At 35.6% G+C, this 21,746-nt stretch overlaps 1 protein-coding gene and 1 long non-coding RNA gene across 2 annotated transcripts in view; both read right to left on the bottom strand.

Moving 5' to 3' along the window:
- Positions 1 to 7,899: 7,899 nt before the first annotated feature.
- The window catches only part of LOC311084841 (uncharacterized protein), a 334,198-nt gene continuing 320,351 nt past the window's right edge, over positions 7,900 to 21,746 (bottom strand). The window contains exons 5-7 of the mRNA XM_084117117.1: positions 21,344 to 21,667; positions 12,887 to 13,045; positions 7,900 to 10,413 (exon numbers count right to left, since the gene is read on the bottom strand). Of these exons, the coding sequence (XP_083973243.1) occupies positions 10,346 to 10,413; positions 12,887 to 13,045; positions 21,344 to 21,667 (551 nt within the window). The 3' untranslated portion in view covers positions 7,900 to 10,345. The remainder of the gene's footprint in view (positions 10,414 to 12,886; positions 13,046 to 21,343; positions 21,668 to 21,746) is intronic.
- On the bottom strand, positions 14,378 to 18,862 carry LOC311084898. Its single transcript, XR_014606660.1, has 4 exons — positions 18,793 to 18,862; positions 18,098 to 18,272; positions 17,205 to 17,338; positions 14,378 to 14,792 (listed from the first exon to the last, which is right to left on the bottom strand). It is a non-coding gene; the product is annotated as an uncharacterized lncRNA (long non-coding RNA).

Genomic DNA, 21,746 nt, shown 5'->3' on the forward strand with positions numbered 1-21,746 from the left:
ATTAGTTTTAAATAACATGTTCCCAGGAATATAGTTTGGTACCATAAATTTGCTTCCAAATACAAATTTACAAAAATATCATTGTGTAATGGAAATACAGCACATGCATACAAAAAATAGCATGGACCAGTAAACAGTCCAAATGTGATCCCCAAATAAACCGCACCAGAGAAATAAATCAATTGTTGTTGTTGAGGAAAATTTCAAATCATTCATTGTTATAGGAGAAGAAGAATTGTCTAAACTCATTAAATCATCTAAATCAACAACATGTGCAATCTTGGTGTATGAGGTGCAATCTTACCTGGCCTTGGACAGTTCTTCATCATCTTCTCAGTTGTTTTCTGATATACTCACTGTGTGTACTCAATCTGGGAATGAATTGTTTGTTTGTGAAATAATCATCTGTCTATATGTCGGTTTCCCTGACAAGTACACAGTCTAATTTTACACAAAACATGGAATTAGTTTAGTGTAAAAAACATCTTTACAGGACAGATATTGCAGTAACATTGTATTTTTTCATTAGGGCTACTATAACGGCTCCTGAATGTTTTTCCAGACCAGAAAAATCACGCTTCAACTGATGAAGCCTTCAATCTTCTAATGTCTTCCTTTCAGGAATCAGGATATTCAATATCACAAAAATTGAATGGACACCGTGAAAAAACTGAAAAATAAACCAAAATTACAATCAAATTTGTTGAAGTGATTCTACCATGACATCACTAGAAACTAAAAACTGAAATCAATGTACACAGTACATCAAATTATAAATAAACAATAACCAAAATACATACAAACATACCGTGTGCTTTCCAATCGGGACTCAGGAGACATTAGTAGACAATTTTTTGCTCGAACACTCTTTCTATTTTACCTCTTTCGATTTGTGTGCGACACCTCGTGTTTCTCTCTTATCTTTTTTCTTTTTTCCTTTTCCGGTGAGCACGCAAAATATAAAATCACATGACCAATACATCTTATATTACTCCTTTTCCCAGTAGGTGTCACTATTACCAAACTATCATGTAGATCAATACAATTTTCACACAAGTATTACCACAACGTTTATAAAACAAAACAAACAAACCAACCAAAAACCTTTCAATGGTGAAAAAATATCTGCGACAGCTACAGCTACCTTAGCTATCCCTCTGATGAAGAAGGATTTATCAAAATCCGCTTACCAAAGAACCCATTATTCTTTTTCATTGAAAGGAATGAGTGTGAAAAACTAAAGCAACAGAAAAAAAAGAAACTTTAAAGGACTAAAATGCACCACTGTAATTGCAAAAGGACTTAGGACCATACATCCGTGCTCCATCGCTATTAAAAGGCACGGACTGAAGGGTCTGGGTTTGATGCGAGCAAGTCCTGAATTCTCCTGTCTTGGATACTGTAGATTTGAGGATACTGAAGAGAACCTCAAGGCTACAGTAGAGTACCAAAGGGGAACAGTGCATTCACAACTTCACAGAATTAAAAAGAAGGCCTGTAAGAGCAAATGACAGAAACACACTGCGCCAAGACTTACAAAGGCAACTCCCACGAGCCATGTTTCTTGACAAGCTATACAAAATCCCTGAAGATCTAATGGAGTCTGGCTGTAGGGATGAGGCTCCAAGTTGCGATGTCTTCAAAACGATATCGTGGGAAGTGCGTCAGAGAAGCCGGCATCACTGCAATGAAATAATAAGTCTTTAGATAATTGTCGAAAAGAAAAAAGACAGTCCTGATGAGGTCCTCCAAAAAATCATGCTTCACCCAAAAGGGGTTCTACTTTGATCACAAAGGGGGAATAGAAATTTATCAGGAACGATGCCGGGAAGACATTGTGTATCTCGATGCGACTGGCAGTATCATGCGGAAAGAGAAGGGCTCTCCTCCTTTCTATGTTTACGAGTGAAAACTCACCCCCTTTACCTGTTCCTACATATCTGACCTGTGACCACACCACAGTCTCAGTTACTTATTTGCTAGAGGCGTTTCAAACTGATGTGGCAAGGTGCTTTGGAAGGAAAAGTATGCGGTCACCCATCATGATCCTCTGTGATGGGTCGATGGTGTTAAAGGGATGGTTTGGCGTAAAATCAACCTAGGGTCCTTTGCACCATGACCTCGAGCCTAACATAAAAATAGTTAATTATAAATAGTTAATTATTTAACACAAAAAAATCCTTATTTTAGCTCCTACACAAGTTGTGGATTTTTATTTAATTTCATCATGTTACTGTTACATATTACCTTGCAGTACATAATGTTATTCTTGAACCTAATTATTATATTACATTCACAGTTTGCCAAAACACTACCATCTGGCCATGCATGTCTTTGGTTCCCTCACAACTGCAAGCACTTTAAAATAACTACATGACATGGGTCAAAGTGTTGCAGTTGTCTTCTCAAGTCCATGTGGGGCAAATGTTGAAAAACCTTTTAAAAACCTGAAGTCTTGGCTGCAGAGAACAGGGAATACATTGGATGTGACTACCAAGTCCAAAAGTGATGCTGAGGACTTGAAGGTTGAGGCCGTGAAGTGTACTGAGATAAATGCCTTAGAGAGAGTAGCTAATTTTCAATGTGCTTAAAAGGGTGGTATAATGCCCTTTTCACAAGATGTAAAATAAGTCTCTGATGTCCCCAGAGTGTGTATGTGAAGTTTCAGCTCAAAATACCCAACAGATCATTTTTTACAGCATGTTTAAATTGTCAATTTTTGGGTCACAGAAAAACGCGCTGTTTTAGTGTGTGCCCTTTAAATGTAAATGAGCTGCTGCTGGACGACACAGGGGGCGGAGCTTCACGAGCTCGCGCTCAGTCTCTCAGGACAATATCATCTCATGGAATGATGATAATAGGCCTATGTCACGAAAAAATTCTAAACGTCTTTTAGTAGGGATACGGCTCTTCCGGTTAGCTTTTTACAGTGGCTTAGTCCGATAGATACTGCTGGACCAAATCTCTCCGCAACCTGCCTGAAGTCACATATGACGATGTAGTTCGGATGGTAAATGAAAACTCTCAAGTGAAACGTCAAAACTGAGGAAAGGGTACAAGTTCTTCTGGGAGAAATTCATTTTCAATTACAGAGGTAAGTGTTTGAATTCCGCCGCCAGTAAGGTAAACGTTTCTATGGTAACAGCGAGTTGGACCAATCAGCAGACGTTGCTGCTACGCTTAGGATTGTGGGTAGTGTAGTTTTTTTTCCTAAGATCGCGGGTAAAACATGTTTTTCTTAAAACAAGGTTGATTTCATACGAACTTATAGCTTCTACAGGAGCAAAAACCTTCGTTTCACAACCTCATAGCTCGTGGTCAGTCTACCTCGGATGGTTTAGACATTATGGCTGATAATCTAAATCCTTATCGAGAAATACTGTTGACCGGAAGTTCTGAATCCCTACTCCGCGTTCCGGAAGCAGGAAGTGTGACATAGGCCTATATCAGAAACTCTCAGTAAAGGTGTTCATTTCGAGTCGGACAATAATGCCTAAAGAGTCAGAGTGCTGTATAGAGATGAAACAGGTATAATTTAGTAGTTTAATTACGGTTATTATAACGTATTTGTCATCTGCTTGTATGTATCCATTATATATCAATAGCCTACAAGTCTGCTGTTTCGGACCAGGTCTGAATGATGATCAAACATATACTGATGAGTTTAATAAAGTTTATTGTACATCACACAAAAGATGAAGCGTCAGTTTTACTTCAGAAAATCACCGTAAGAGCTGAGTAAACACAGTAAGTTATAAGAAGTGCGCAAGTACATAAACGAATTTCGGTAGAGTTGAGGGAGCATTCCTGTGGGCGGAGGTTAGTTAAAAAACGGTTCTAGTGACGTCATTAAAGAAGGAAGTAGAGGGATGTAGTCCAAACGGGCCTATCGCTGTAGGCGACTTCTGTTAAATAAAATATCTCGCTTGGCATTGAACTTTGAGCTTTATAATTTTACAGATATTATTTAAGCTCTAACAGCAACATTACACACTAACTAAATTTTGAAACATGGGATCACGAAGAACGGGACCTTTAATGCTATATTGTTAATAAAACTGCCATTTCCCTACACATATCTGTCCATTACGTTTTATCCTTTTAATATTGTCTATAAAATGGGTATGTTTAGGTCAGGGAGTAGGGTTAAGGGATCTTACATTTATAATCTATAAAATGAAATTATACAGATATCTTTATGAAATGAAATATTCGTAAATAGTTTACGTTTTTTAGCTGTAAAAATGTACAAATGTTACTTTTTAAACCTTGCAGATACGTCCATATTATACGTTTCAGCATATATCCAAACGTACAAAAAAGTACATTTTCTATCTTTGAAAATTATTTATTAATACCTACGTATTAACAATGAGACCAGGCTGCTCTGTAGGCATCTTACAACAGTTCCCACATGAGTGATTTTATAGATTATCATGACAGAATATGCTAATCAAAGACTTGAAGATAGTTAACTCATCAGCAACGTAAATTTATCAACTAACCATTCAGAAACGTTCTGTTTCATTCTACATGTTGTCCCTTCTTAAGTCTCTCCATCATTGTCCGACTTCAGTTTAGAGATAAAAGGCAGAACAGTTTCTGACATTTTTGTGCCTGTCTGCCTGAGGTAATCGGAGCTTCTAACTCTTGAAGCTCCGCCCTCTGTGCCGGGAGCAGTAGCTCATCTGCATTTAAAGGGACACACATGAAACGAGGCGTTTTTACTGACCCTCAAAAAGGGACAACTTTAACATGCTGTACACAATTATTTGTGGGGTATTTTAAGCTAAAAATTCACAAACACACTCTGGGGACATCAGAGAGTAATGTTACATTATTGTAAAGAAAAGGGGCATGCCTACCAATTAATGACGGGCAATTATTGTAATGTTTTATCATAAATATATGGTTAGTTACCCATGTGTTTTTTGGATATGTGTTTCTTAGTGTAAAAAATGTATATTGGAATGGATGAATGTAATAAAACACATTTCAAAATAAAATGACAAATTACAGCAAATCTGACTGATGTTACGAGGAAACCTGCACTTTTTAATTGTGTATCTGTTATATGTGGAGAGAAAGATGACCCAAGAGCGAGATGCAGCAAATCAGTCTTTTAATTAACAGAGTCAGAATGTCCAGAGGTAAGAACAGAAACTTTCAGCATATTATAATAAACAACGAAAATCTTCCGGAAAACTGTAGCCGGGAACTTCAACTCAATTCCTCCGTCAAAGCAGCGGAGCGTCTCTGGTAGTAGTGGTTACCGTGAGAAAGCCAGCCGACTCCGGGACCTCCAGGATCAGAACAGAAGGCAACGAGCGCAGTCACAGGTACTCTGTAACAAGTATAGCTTAGTAGCAATTCACAGTGGTAGAACAATCCTCTTACGTGCACAGAACAGACAAAACAGGACAGGACAGGACTTCGACACGGCAGGATGTTTGGCAGAGAATTCGTACGCATAACTTCTGAAATAATCTGGCAAAGAGACAGGGGAAAACAAGGCTAGAAAAAGAGAAGATAATTAGGGAAAGTGATGACTGGTGTGTAACTGATGATGAGAATAATAAGTAATGAAAGAGAACACCTGGGAAGAAGGCGATGTGTGTGCGTAATGACCAATGAAGTAATCAGGGGTGTGAGAGCGTAAATGTGTGTGTTTGAGTGTGTGGGTGACCAGAGGGGGGAGACAAAGTAAAGGAAGAACCAGGATCATGACAGTATCTTTATGAATGAAATGGATATATGTTTGATGTCTTCTTAACATTGCATTCCTAATCTATAATGCAACTTAAAATAATTTCCCCCACATTTCTTATGTAGATAATTGAAGGCCTGTTTCATCTGACAATCAGCTGGAGATGGGGAACTCATACATTTTCAATCTACACAGCATGGGTGATTCTGAGTGGGAAAAGCATGCAAATTGCCCGGCAGAGTTTGTCAAAGGTGATCACAGTGGCTGGACTATAGTGTGGATGTGCAATTTTGTATGTGTGTTTGCAGGGACTAATAAGCTTACACATGAAAAATAATAAATAATCAATTACAACACTGAATTTGCCTGCTTTCCATGTTGCTTTAAAAAGGTAATGATGGTTTAAAATGCAAAGGTAATTATTATTTATCTTCTTCATTAGGTCAACTTGAACTATTACCAGGCAATTATTTCATTTGTGAACATCAACAAGGTCCACTGGAAACCTCTGGTGAGGAGCTGAATGAGATAGGTCATTATATACAGTGTCTGGAGCATTATTAAAAGATGTACATTTCCCCCCTTTTTCATTTTCAGTACATAAATGCGGTCAACCACACTGTGTACCTGGTAGATCCTTCAAAAAGTTACACAGAGGAAGCTGATTCCATTCATGCAGCCAAAAAATTCAGGTAATCTTGTTATGACTCATTACATCCTATGGCTATTTGCATGTAGTTTTGCAGCACTGAAGATATTTAGTTCCCTCCCTACTAATGAGGGGTCCACCTCTCTCCATGTCAGTTGTTTTTATTTAATTAAAGGTGTTTATATACTGTTAGTGTAATACGTATGTGTTTATTTATCATGGTGCATGTTAATGCCCACAGGGTTTTATTACTTTGTAATGTTTTTCAAATGGACATAATGGATGTTGAACTCCCTTCAGCCACAGAATTTATCCCAGTAACAAAGTAAAAGTAACCTAACAATGGGTGTCTCTTGATTAGGTGCATGCAGATGATAGGGTAGCATGCTCCAAAATTTTTCGGCCTTTGAAGGTTTTGCTTGGGTTGCATATCACGGCACATAATGTGTTTAAGGTGTGGATTTTGTTTTTTCATTTTTCATCAGAAGGATGCTAAAGAGATTTATTTTATTTAATTTTTCATTTCACAAGTATTTGCCAACCAGTATGCTTAATGGTTAATCATATCACAATTTATGGAGACATTGCAAATATTGTAAAGAATTTGTATTACAATAAAGTAATACATTTATTTACATTCCATACCTTTTAGAATATAGCTGATTGCTTATGAGTGTTGTGTTGGGAAAGGCGATGGAAATAATTTGTTATGGTATGGACTCATGAATGAAATTAAGATTTAAAGAAAGTTATTTGGGTGTACTTAGACTTTCCACGATAATAAGAGATAAATGTTTAGAATATAGTTACAATTTGAAACCAAACTTTTCTGTACTCTTTTCCTAATTAATAAATATTCCCATAATACATTACATACAGTGAGTACCTAGAAATTAGGAAAACGTGCCATGGAAAAAAGGAATGGGTGGACATAAAATGGATGCCAGTAGCTGTGGGGTCATTGTCATCTTGGTATGTGAAGTGTTGTAATACATATGTTAGAATATTTTATCTCTATTTATTGTTCCTCATGCCTCATTCTCAGTCTTGTTCCTTTTTCATGGATTGAAAAGAATTACAGGCCTGGGAGAGTCAGGAACATGAAGCCAATTGGCGTTCACCGACCTTCTCTGCTTTTACTTGCAAACATCAGCATTTATACAGGGTTCAGGGGGGTGTAACAGCCAACCAATGAGAATCTACATTACATTCTCATAAGTCCATTTATGGCCACTTTCCGGCTGAAGGCAGCCCTTTCTGGTCCTCTCTCCTAAACGAAGAAAGAGGGCCCCTTTCTAGGCTGCTTTCCCAGAAACACACTTTAGAGTGTACATTACAACAGATGTGTGCAGAGAAGCAAGAACTTCTCTCCAGTCCAACCACTGTAGCCTCAAAGACCACAGAGGAAGAAAACAGGGTGAAACTGTGACAGAAAAGTCAGGCTGTTGAGATTGATCTTGCACTATCTCTCTGTTTTCTTCTGTTAATTAAGTTAATGTTTGTGTTTCAACATTTTATACACATTGACAGTACAAAATGACAGGATACAAAATAATTGGGGTATTTTAATTGCTAACGTATGCTGGAGTCTGACACAGTCCACATGATGTTTTTAAATATTATTGTTAGTTTAGATGGCTAAGGAAATAATGAGGGCATAACACAGACATAAAAGCAACAATTAAGATTAAAAAAGATTATCAGGAGCCCCTCTCCTCTACAGTGCATCACCAGTGCAAAGAGGAAGAGGAGGGGACAGAACAGGAAATGATATTGACTCATGATGTCATCACCACAATTAAAGGGGAAGGCACTCACACTTCAATTAGGCAGCACAATTTTGTGTGAATTCTAATAAACAATATATGCAGTTAACAGGAAACTTTCTGTACCGGGTACATAGGCCTACATGAAACAGAAAGCTTTTTAAATCACTGTCGATAAATTCCACGTTCAGGACTGAGTTTAACAGCTCGTCAAAGCGAGTAAAGGTCAAATGTTGAATTCTAACATGTCAGAGGTGAAAGTTTAGTTCTTCAATGTTGATTGTTGAATGTAGAATCACTGATTCACAAAAGGTAAAAAAGAAAGGAACAGGATTGATGAAATAATAGTATAAACAATACAATAAGTAGGCCTAATACTACAAAATATAAACTAGAGACAAACTGACAATTGATTTTACTGATATTTACATCTTTCTACTCTGGGGTGCGTTTCCGTACAACGATGTAACTCGCTGCTTTACTACCATAGTATGATGCATCGTTGAAGAAATCAACTAGCTCGAAACCATATTGTCGCAAATTGGTCATTCAACCACGTTGGTTATGATGTCACGCAGGTGGTGGAATGATAACTACTTTTAATGAATCGGTTTGAGAACAAATTAATGCTAGATTTTTTGCTATAAATTACGGGCATGGCATCTGGTGACTATTTCTAATTTTTCTCAGTTATTTTGCTTTATTTCCAGACTCATAGGCTCATAGGCTCGTTCTTACGTGTAGAGCACATTCGCACATGCACACTCTTCAAAACGACGCTTAATCTCTTGACAAACTGAAATATATAAATGACATTTGTATGTAGGCTATTCTAAATAAAAGATACCGATTGTACTGAACGTCATCATGCTTATTTGGCTCAAGATAAGGATTTATTGAGTCCACATGTCATGCAAACAAGAAGCTATGCTTCTAACCACAGGTCGAGAGCTGTTGTTCCAATCATACAACTTTGTGAAGCTATTTGCAAATATTCGTTGGAACGATAGTTTCGGTAAACACTGACTCGTTTAACTACGGTGATAATGACAGAACTTGCGACCATAGTTGGCTGGGCTAGCGATGCTTTCAGGAAACACACCCCTGATCGTCAGTGGTATGATATTGATTTATCTGATAAATGATTTAACTGTTTTTTTTTTAACAGCATTATAGTAGCCTAGTGTGAGCTCAGCACCTACTAACATGTTTAATTAACTGCATCTCAACACTTGGTAAAATGTGTTGGTCATGGAAAATTAACAGTATTCTTTGATTTTTGCATTACTAGAACGTTCCACTTCCATCAGCGCTTTAATGGGACTGAGCTCTCATGTTAATCTGTCGTGTTTAGTAAATGTGTCTCTAGAGCAAGAGTTGAATCTAGCAGGGCGTTGGACATTGATCTGTTTGTCAGAAGTCCACATCCATCAACTCATATTACTGAAGCTGTTGGCTGTCTCTGCTCTGGCTGTCTCATTTTTACAGACTGAACATACCCAACAAAAGCAACAAATATATTTTTTGGTTATTTTAAAAAAAATGATTTAATTCAGTGAAGTGAAGCAAATGTTTTGCATTAGGCTTAAAACAGCAATACACAAAATACAGAGCTGAACATTCTCTAATAATTTTTTTTTATTTTTTTACCAATCAAATTAAAAAATGTAATCAATAAGCTCACACAACTATGATAAATCATCACCCGTATCAGATCATTTGCATTCACAATCAGAGAGTAAGATGGGCAGATTTACTGCAGATAACTCAAAACAGAGATGAAATTAAGGGGAAATTAAGTGTTGTATAGCAGGAAAATAAGGCACAGTGTATAATGTAAGCAAATAGAAATAAAAGTACAGATTATTACTGCAATAAAAGAGTCGCATCAAATTTGGTACACAGAGCAAAACTGTCAGTGTGGTAAACACACACGTTTCTAGAAACTTATAGAAAGTGTTAAAACTAAAGTGTCACATGTCATTCCTATATAGTCCATACATGACATTTCTCGTCAGATATTTTGTCTAATAATTGCAGAAACAGTAAGTGTTTATCCAGTATTCAGTATATGCACTGGGTGACAGGTGGCAGGTATGAAATGAGAGATTTTGATTAGATCTGCACACAGAGGATTTCAGAGGCTTACATGAGGAGAAATATGACTAATTTTGAATAATGAAAATGTCACATTGGTTTTGTACCGAAGCTGTTGGGAGAGTTTTACTTTATCAAAGGCTGGTCTTCTTGATCAAAGGCTGATTCCGCATTTCTTCTGTGTTTAGAGGAATCTGACAAAAACAAGATGAAGAGACAGACCGATTAAAAATAAACACACAAAAGAGCAGTGTTTTGGATGTACAGTCGGGAGTAAAGAGTTTTGACCAATTAAAAGTGTGTCACAAAAGTGTTTGTTCATAACAGTGAAGAATCCACTCAAATGGGAAGATCAGATATATTAGACAAATACCATATCAATACAATATTACTTATGTTAAGAACACTTTCTAAATATCTCAAGTTAGTGTCTTTTTTAGGAAACAGATTGATCTTCAAGATCAAATAATTTTATTTTGATTATTAAAACAATTTAAAATGAGCAGATGCTTTAAAATAGATCATATCTCTTCAAATGAAGGATGTTTTTGAAAACTTCACCGATGTGTGATTTCACAGCATCACGAAGATTGAGACTGATATGATAAAAGATTTCTGTCACTCAAGACACTTTCTCATGTTCATAAACAGCTCATTACAGTAAAACATGTTCATTTATATAAAACACAATCCATCAAAACAATTCACACACTGCTAAAATAAGAATAAGTTAATAATGATAAGTGAATATATTAAAGGGATACTTCACCCAAATATGAAAATTAGCCCATGATTTACTCATCCTCAGGTCATCCCAAGTGTTTATGACATTCTTCTTTCAAATGAATACAATCAGTATACAATCATATTATATATATATATATATATATATATATATATATATATATATATATATATATATATATATATATATATATATATATATATATATATATATAAATTTTTTTTTTTTTTTTTTTTTTTTTTTTTTTTTAATGTCCTGGCTCTTCCAAGCTTTATAATAGAAGGCAATGGGTATATTTTTTGGAAGTCCATCAAAGTGCATCTATCCATGATAAAAGTGCATCTATCCATCATAAAAGTTGTCGTGGAAATTACTTTAAATAACTTAACTTTAAATAATAATTGGAAGACAGCTGGAAATTTCAAAAGTTATAAAGATCTTTATTTCTTGCAAGAAAGGCAGTTCACACATCAGTCAGAGTCTGATATGGAAGGGCGCTCACTTCTCCTTTTTGCCCAGCTTATATACCCTTAACCCATCCTGGTCTGTCTCAAAAGATCGCCTTGGTTTACCTTAAAAGGCAACACATCTTTGTTCAAGATCTCGTCTAACATAAATTCTATCTAGACAGAGCAATGTCACGTCTGCAAAAGTTTCCTGTTGTTTAGCTGCAGCTTTTTCACACATTTTACTTATTTCTATTTTCATCAAAGCTGCGCACATACTTTTCACACTTGAAGTACAATAGGTCACTTTGACATTTTGTTGTACATAGTCTATTTCTACTAAGCCGTCTATCACCCAAAACATTTTGTTCCTGCAAGCTTGTCCTAACTTATGCATTTCTAAAACTTGGTTACATATATTTAATAATGCACTTTAGCTTATATGGTTATATTCCTTTAAATGCTTATGAGTAAAAATAAGTATTCAATGTTAATACAAGTGATACACATCTAGAAGTAAAAAAAAACACATCTAAGTAAAAAGAACACATCTAAATGTAAAATTTCCATAACAAAGTGCATCTAGCCATGATAAAAGTGACCCAAACTGCTCTGAGGGGTTAATAAATGCCTTCTGAAGTGAAGCCATGTGTTGGTGTAAGAAAAATATCCATATTTAAAACTCTATGGACTAAAATAACTAGCTTCTGGCAGACGGCGTACACAAGTCAACTTACGCCACAAGACTAACACTTGACGATGTATAACTTAAGATGTAGGAGTAGAATAAGCTTTGACTCCTCTTGCGGTTCAAACAAACAGGGCTGGGCAACCGCATTCGCCATTACGTCGTAAGTCAAGTTCAAGTGTTACTCTTTTGGCGTAAATTGATGCGTACAGCTGGAAGCTAGTTATTTTAGACGATAAGTTTTAAATATGGATATTTTTCTTACACAAATGCATCGCTTCGCTTCAGAAGGCCTTTATTAACCCCTCAGAGCCAGGAAATTTTCTAATATAACTCTGATTGTATTCATATGAAAGAAGAATGTCATATACACATAGGATGACTTGAGGGTGAGTACATCATGGGCTTATTTTCATTTTTGGGTGAACTATCCCTTTAAGTAAAATATTTGAGTTACCACCGACAGTCAACATCTGTCACAAAAGCTCATACTATAAAAACAGAGAAATATTGAAGATAAATTTTAACAAGAACAATACAAAATGAATGCTACATATCTTCCTCCTGGTTACTGTTCATTAAATCTTCATAATCTGTCATTATCACTGTCATCTTTAATATTTGAGTATTAATGATAGTTATTTATAATGCTGTTGGATAAAGAACAACCTGATCAAAAATCACATACAATCACAAACACAAAGGCACAAAAAGGTTTAAACCTGAATGAGCATCACTACATTTTTACAATATACAGCACAGTATTTATCTCTTGCTGTAATACTTACACATTTGTCCCTTTTCCCTGTTGCTATAGGCAACACCACCAACAGCAGCTGCAGCCACCACCGCAATAACACCACCAACACCCAAAACAATCCATATCGTACCTGAAGACGGACCTGATTCTTGAACTGGTTCTGCAACTGATTCTGGTTCTGGAACCACTGAAGAGAGACAGACATTAATGTAACACCACAATAACAATCCCTGCTATCACACCTGAAGACAGACATGAAGACAGACTTGAATCATCTAAAGACAGAGAGTCATTACTGTAAAGCCACAGTGAAGATTCTAAACTGTAAAAAAAAAATGTTTTCATAAAACAAAGATTACTGAAGTGCGTTTTACAAGAAAATACAATTTCAGATTTTCTACCACAAAATTTCACACCTAATTCTACGTGTTATTACGAAGAAATTACGAGGAATTTCTGAGTAAAAATAGTTTTTTTTTTTCCCCAATGTGGTCAGGTGAGGGATCAAGTTCTGCGTTCTCATTGGCTATCACCACCTGGTACCACCATTCTTCATACGTGGATAACTTAATTAGCTGTATTGAATTTTAAATGATCCAGTATTGTTGGGTTCTGTCATATAGAAAGAGGTTTGTAAACTCAAACCTGCTCTGGAGCAGCTTAATTATTTCACAGAAACAAGATATCAGTTTTCATATTTTTAAGCGGAGGTGATACTTGAAGTCTGTCCCAAACACTGCTACTGTCTTACAAGAGTACACTGTAAAAAATTGACCGTAAAATTTACAGTAACTTACTGGCAACGATTAGCCAGTAAGTTACTGTGAATACTTTTTACAGTAAGGGTACTGTACTTCTATTTACAGTATTTTATGTATACACTGTGAAATCAAAAACAGTTAAATACTGTGATTTTAGTTGTATTTACAGTAACTTACTGGCTAATTGTTGCCAGTAAGTTACTGTGAATACGTTTTACAGTAAGGGTACTGTACTTCCATTTACAGTATTTTGTGTATTCACTGTAAAATAAAAAACAATTAAACACTGTGATTTTAGTTGTATTTACAGTATTGATTGTTTTACTGTAGAAAAAATTAATAAATACTGATTTCAATTGCATTTACATACAAAAAAACAGTTAAGCACTGTTTTTTATGTATTGTATGCAATACAGTACTATAAACAGTAGATAACAGTTAATCACTGTAAATTCAGTTTCTCACTGTACAATTTAAATACTGTATCACTCTGATTTAATATTAGCCATCATTAAAAGAATCACTCATATTCTAAAACATTGCAATCAACTGCAGACAATAAGAAAATTGTTAATAGTTATTTATTTAAAAACATTTGGTGAACAGGAATGACAAAACAGGTACAACATAAAGAGATAATGGACATTGTACAACATGCCATTATACCGTCCAAAGTTAACGCACATTCTATGTTTGTAATGCAGCCACAACGCCCAGCGGAGTGTGTTAACTTTGGATAGTCTAATGGCGGTAAGTCTATTATCACGCTTATTCTACTGTTGCTAAATTTACTTTACAATTGAAGAAGATTTTACAAAACGAGGCTATTTCATTACAAGTTTTGTAAAGTTACAGAGCAAACTGTTACTAGTTCATTCACTAGTTCCGCATGACTGGTTGCTATGACGGAACAATAATGCAAATTGATACAATACGGTCAAAAAATGTAACTACTTTGAAGCCGTGCAAATAACTGATTATTACCACATTCTAAAGAGCAATAAATAACACTATGGCAATATTGAAATAAAATAAAACATTAAACAATAAAATATTTAACATTTGTATGAACATTTAAAACAGAAAGGAAAATAAACTTCCCCTGCCACTTGACAAAGGTCTATGACCTCTTGCATGCCCTGACCTTGGAGACCTAGAATCCTAGTTGGAGCCCTGAAATTAAAGAAGAAAACACATTAGATCAGCTAAACACTGATTTTCAAGTTTTACGGCTGTATGTTAATAGGGCTGGGCAAAAAAATTTGATTTTTCGATTAATCGTTTTTTAAAATGTGGTCGATTCAAAATCGATTCTTAGGGACCACGAATCGTTTTTTTCCATATTCAGGGCTCTAATTTCGGCATGGTATTTTGCGCATTTTAATCATTCCCGTTGGTCTCCCACTTATAATGCAGTAAATTCCTGCAACATTGATTCACTTTAGCCTGTAGGTTGAGTATATTAATCCACAGATTCTAAAACCAAATCAGTCATTTTAAAATCAACAAAAAAATAATAATTAAAAAAAAAAAATCACAGAAATTCAGGCCCTGATATTCACCCAAAAGCCGGTATTAGTTTTCCTACACTGTTCATAGGCTTGCAGCCTCCACAGCTAATGCTGTGAGATTTTATGTATGTTTAATCTTAAACATAAAATAACCTGATCATGTTTGATCAAGGCAAGCGACTGTTCTGACTTGCATAACGATCCTGTCTATTCATTTGAAATATAGAGTTGGGTTCTGTTTTAGTGTACCCAAGTGTACCTAAAATAAAAAGAGTTTAATATACAGGTTTGTGGCTCTTAATTTCTTTTTATTAATTTAAAATCGAGAATCGAAAGCTTGCGAATCGAAATCGAATTGGAACATCTGAATCGTTAAGGTTTTAATGGTATTACTACTCTTGCCGATACTGCTTATCGATCCGGTACTTTAACGGTATTCTTGTCGGTACTTTTTGATATATATATATATATATATATATATATAAAAAGATAAACAATTAAAAAAGATACACACTATATAGGTCTACACAGTGCTTTAATTTCAGGAAGGTCTACTAATGTTCAGGTAGGCTATGGTCTAAACAGAATTCTATTAAAGTAATCAAATGTAAAATAACGCTGCATAGTTTATCATAGATAGATTAATGCTTATTAAAGCCGAAGTTGTTCATTCAAGAGCTGTGAGTGATTTCGTCTTTGCCTTTTGTTGTTTAATTCGCAGTAATGGCTCAATCGTCAGCATGTTTATTAGACACTGCCTCATTAAGACCGAGTGCAGATCTAATAGGCGACTGATGCACTATATTTTCTCCCAACTATTTCCATAACTACGTCCATTTTAGACATATTTTTGTGTACATTTGATCGTTAAGACGCGCACATGAAACCGAAAGTATAATTTGCTCATCTCGTTGCGGTGTGTTTCGGAGCACGCGCGCCGCCTTAGGAACAGCATCTCATGAGCATATTTTGTGCTATTAATAGCTCTTTATTATTAAACGCATCCCACAATTTAGCAACAGTAGCTAGACTGCATTTTACAACAATCACTGAATGCTGAATCTGATTCTGTCGTTACGTTTGAGTTTTATGGAAAAATGAGAGCGTAGCCTACTGCTGCGAAGGGAATGCAGCTATAGTTTTTAATGGTTTTACCTCAAATATATTATTATTATAATCTTTGGAAGCCAAAATCTAAAATAAAATCAGACTAATCACAAATCTGAAGTGTAACCAGGCTATGTTTGAATGTTTAGTTCTGTCCTCCATCGTCACTCATTAGGGCTGTCGAAATGTTTTAATATTATGGTATATATAAATGGCTGGCGAGATAAAACGTCTTTATAGCAATAATAACATTACGTGTATTTTTCCAAGTACCGACAGCAGAATCGATAACGTCCGAGCTTATCGATACAGCGGTCTTTCAAAATTCAGCCCCGGGGCGCGTTTAATACCGGCTTTCGGTACCAATCCCTACCCAGCCCTATATGTTAATGGAATATATTTTTATGAATGAAGGTGTGTATCACTGATATTAGTAATATAGCTACTGATGTCTCGATGAAAATGTTTAAGAATCAATATCAGTTTTGTAAAAATGAGAATGGATTAAAATCAAAAAATCTATATTTTTTTACCCAGCCCTAATAAATAAGGTAACAGTTTATGTTTTACTTGCATATATGATTTAGTCAATCAAGAGCAATCAACAAGTCTCTCTCTCTCTCGTCAGTTAACGTTGATAAGCTACATTATGTCTTGTTTGACTTTCTTTGCCATTTACATCTGTCTGAGGTATGTGTTATGTAATCTTGTTAAAATGGATTTCATAAAATTGGTATCGAAAAAAGTATCGTTAGGAACCGGTATCGAAACTGAGGTATCGAAAATGGCACCGGATCGAAAGATTTTGAACAATAGCCAGCCCTATCGATACCAGTATCGGTGCATCCCTAATAATTATTATTATTATCAAATTATGATTAATTATATTATACCCACATATACCTATATTATTAATATATTATTATTAATATTATAATTATTATTAAAGCTATTATCAGAACCTCACCTGTATCTAGTCAGTTAGCAAATACATGGAGGTTCATATATGAAGTCTTCCGCTTCACCACTCTCCCAGTCGTCTTGCTCATCTACTCCTTGGCAGTGCACTTGTTGGAGTCAGGATTAATCCTGACTAAAAACCTATGAACATGAGTATAGGAGTTAGGGGATGGGACAATATGTACACATTAATGAATAACTGTAAGTGCAGTGAGCAATGTAGAATCATAAAGGCCAGATGACAGAGGCATTTCACACCTCAACAGGAGTTAGTGAAGGCTGTCTACTTTCTCGATTACCATTCCTCTTCGAAGGTCGACTAGATCATGCGGCCGACTAGATCATGCGGCAAGCCACTGACAACAGGCGCAATGGGATTCAATGGACCCCATTTACACAACTGGACGACAATATTCTCTGACTTAAGTATCCGCACCCGATGGTCAAATTACAATTATTCTGTGTTGTTATGCGTGATAATAAATGGATGATCGTAACCTTCAACAGCAGATTCGGCGACGGTTGATGTGCGCATCTTTAATGGTAACATAATACACTGATTAATGAGTGCTGATTTTAAATTAACATTTCTTTAAAACAAAATTTATATGACAGACTTTCCTTTTCTTAATGGCATAAACAAGCTTTACTCCCAACTGTAATGTCACTGTTTGAACAGGCAAGCACACATCACTTTTGAAGAAAAAATTAAAATTGAGAATGAAGTGCATCGCGATATCGAATTGAACTGAATCGATGACATAATCGTAATCGAACCGAACCGTGAGACCAGTGTCGGTTCACACCCCTAATTTTAAAGGGAGAAGATGATTTTGAACAGCTTTTCAATTGTCAATTTGCTTTTACACTGCTATAAAACTATTTAAGATAAAAAAATACCTCTGAACAAACTCCAGTGTTGTGCTGGCTTCCACCTGATACTCTAGGTTGAATACATAGTAACAGGCGAAGAGAGCGGCCAAGGCAGTGGTGAAGTCCGCCATGTGAGCAGGTGGGATTACGACCCTCCCCTCGATCGACAGCATCCATTTTTTTGCAGTCAGGATTGTCTCTCCTTAGTAAAGACAACAGTCATCACAAAAATTATATTTCATAGCAATACATTCTATAAACCTTTGTGTTGTCATTATCATCGTCAAAGGTTGTCTCAAAAGTGTGATCTAGTAGTTCACTGTCTGATGACACGGAGGCACAGGTGATGTTAGTACTAGTACTGGTAGAACTTTGGCTAATACGTGGAGAACTAGATATACGTATTTCCGATTCAAGTGCGAGGCAAAGGTTGAACGGACACGGAAATGTTTTAAACAATTAATATAAGGGCATGACACTTTTGTGCCATCTTTAATAACTTATGCCAATGAAGATGTTCATGTAAGCTTGGAAATTTTGCTGACACATAACGTTAGTTACAACCTTCAACAGAGCAAGCCAAATCAACTCCATCAATTTTCCTTTTAAGTCCTGGTTTAACGTTAGCTTAGCAGTAGGCCTACCACAAGGGTGTGGTACTGAATTATTTTATTTTTTTTAACTTAACTTTTACTCCTAGTAGTGATGGTAAATGTACTTACTAATTTTCTGGAAGTCCCGATAAGCAGTTGGTGAAGGATCCGCGATTCCAAGATGGAAACTCCAGTAGAGGCCACGGGTGGGAAAAATACATTAACGTTAAAAAGGCTGTGAAAACGTCTCCGTCGGAGCTCTCACGGAAACGTTTTCGCTGAATTCCTCTCAGGCAAAAAGTGAAAGATATCAACACAAAGACGAAAACAAAATAAATAGCAGCTACAACCACAAGACAAAGCCATGTATAAAGAAACGTAAATTTAAATAATAGTCTGTTATTAACGGCTGTGAAAACGTCTCCGTCGGAGCTCTTACTGAAACGTTTTCGCTGAATTCCTCTCAGGCAAAAAGTGAAAGAAATCAACACAAAGACGAAAACAAAATAAATACAGCCACAAGACAAAGCCGTGTGTAAAGAAACGTACATTTGAGAATTAACGGAGCTTTTCTGTCACTGACGACGAGTCATAAATTCAAGTGCTGCTTCTTTCGCGCTTTTTTCCAACAGATTCTAGAACTTTCTAGACTGGGTAAACCCCGCCCACTCTGCCGGCGCTTTGATTTCGCCCTATGATTTCGCCCTGCACCCCAGAAACAGCTCTGGAAACATGCACGTTTATCTCTCCTGCTTCTGAAGAAAAAATATATAAAACGGATTTTTGTAAAATAAAAATCCCATGGTACGTATTTATGAGTTAACCAGACATCCCCAATTTTGGCAAGTAATGCACATGACATAGCCTACCCAAAATAAAAGTCATTCTGAATAGACACATAACCTTAGAAAGCTTGAGAGTTTTGGCTCAAGTTCAAAACTCAAAATTAATCATATGTTATTAATATTGAGATATATAAGCTCAAAAATAAAAACAACAAATATTAAGAATATATTTATCAAATGTATAAAAATATTAATATTTTAATATTAATATACATAATTATGTGAATATACTATTGCAACTTATAACCAATGGTCATGCTTCATTTCAAATCTGAGGATGACATCTCAAAAAATTATATTTATGAAGCCTATATTGTTAGACCATGTCAGGGGAGACTTTGGAGAAGTTTAAGATAAGGCTTATCAAATATTTTATTGCCCTGTTAACACCCATTTACACACAAACACCCATTTACAGTCACAAAACAAACAAACAAAAAATATTATTGGAATCTTATGTGAATTCTTAAAAAAAAAAATATTGTATGGAATAGAAAGCTCCTGCAGCAGGTGCATCAGAGTACAAGTTACATGACACATTTTAATTGATTAATATTACACTTTTACTTAAAGCTCACCATCGAGTATTTATATCATATTCCGGTAATGAATTCTGAACAACAATAATCTGGGGGCCGTCCATGTGAAAGGGGTACAAAGAAAGATATGATAAAAAAAAAGGAAAATTACAGTAGTTTACTTTACTATTTACAGTACTATAGTGGCTAAATTGTGATTTTTTTACAGTAATGATTTGACTACTGTGATTTCAACTGTAATGCTTGGACTACTGTGATTTTTACGGTCTTACTGTAAACTTTACAATATTCTACTGTAAAAATCTTATACAGTAATGTTACTGTGAAATCTACAGTAAATAACTGTAGATTTCACAGCCATTTTTTACAGTGTATCTTAATAATGATGAACCAGGAACAATAATCATTTTGTGGCAGCTGTGCTGTCAAACTTTAATTATTGCTGTCACGTAACAAATCTGCTTCAGATTTAATGTAAAATTAAATAAATCAGTCATGTTTTGTCAATCTTATTTGTGAGTCCCTGGGGTGTTTGGGGCTTATTTACAGTTAAAAGTCTGGTACTATACACATCATCTTTTTTCACTGTTTATTATTAAGATGTTTGTTTGCTAAATAAACTGCACCTGAGATGTCATATACAATTTAGATTCCCAGCTGGCTTGTCTGGGCCGCTGGTCTCATAAAAAAAGAACTTTAACAAGTTCACTATTGAAAAACAACTGAATGACTATTATTTGGAAACCTGATTTTTCTCCATCTTAGGTCAGATTCAGCTGTATTGTACAGAGCGCATCACAGAGCCAGTGAAATACAGACATTCTCAGTTGTCCATATAGGTCAAATTCACTATTGGATGACCTCTGCACCCATGTCTAAATTCATTCCAACAACACAAAAATACAAACGGTCTCACAGTTGTTTTGAGGGACACCATTCACTGATTGATGAATCATTTACCAACAAACGAAAAATCATGTATCTTTTTATTCTTTTCTTTTTTTACCACAGAATATTAATCTGAAATCTGTTGATTTTTCCTGTAATAATGAAGCAGTTTAAATGAATATCAAATGATTGATTTGTCAATTTTCTTGACAAACAGATGAAAACATCATTATTATTTTAATTAAATGTTGGATTTTTTACTGAAAGATGTTGTAAAACTTTGCTGACAAACTATAAATGACACAGCTTGACCGTACAGATTTTGCATCTGTAAAAATGCAAATTTCAGAGATTTTAAATTGTTCATAGAGAGATAACTATGTAAATAACATTATTAAAAACACTCACCACTGACATTGAATGTCTTCTGAGAGGACCCTCTGGTACTGCTGATCTTTAGTTTATATTGTCCAGAGTCACTGGTTTTGATATTTGTGATCTTGAGATCTCCAGTCTGATTGTTCGGCTGCAGTCTGCCTCCGTATGCCCCATTAGTTTCATCAGATACTGTGATCGTATTGCTGCTGTCACTACTGACTCTGAATACAAGATTCTTATTTAACCTCCACTCCATCTCATCACTACTCTGTATTTCAGTAACACCAGATTCTAGAGTGACAGAATCTCCCTCCGTTGCTGACACTGACTCCACTTCATCAGCACCATACACACCTGAAGAACAAACACAGTTACTGAAACTTACAAAACACTCAGAAATCACGAGTCTAGTTGAAATCTCTTGTGGTTTACT

Source organism: Abramis brama (genome assembly GCF_963993115.1).
Source record: "Abramis brama genome assembly, chromosome: 6".
NCBI lineage: Eukaryota > Metazoa > Chordata > Actinopteri > Cypriniformes > Leuciscidae > Abramis > Abramis brama.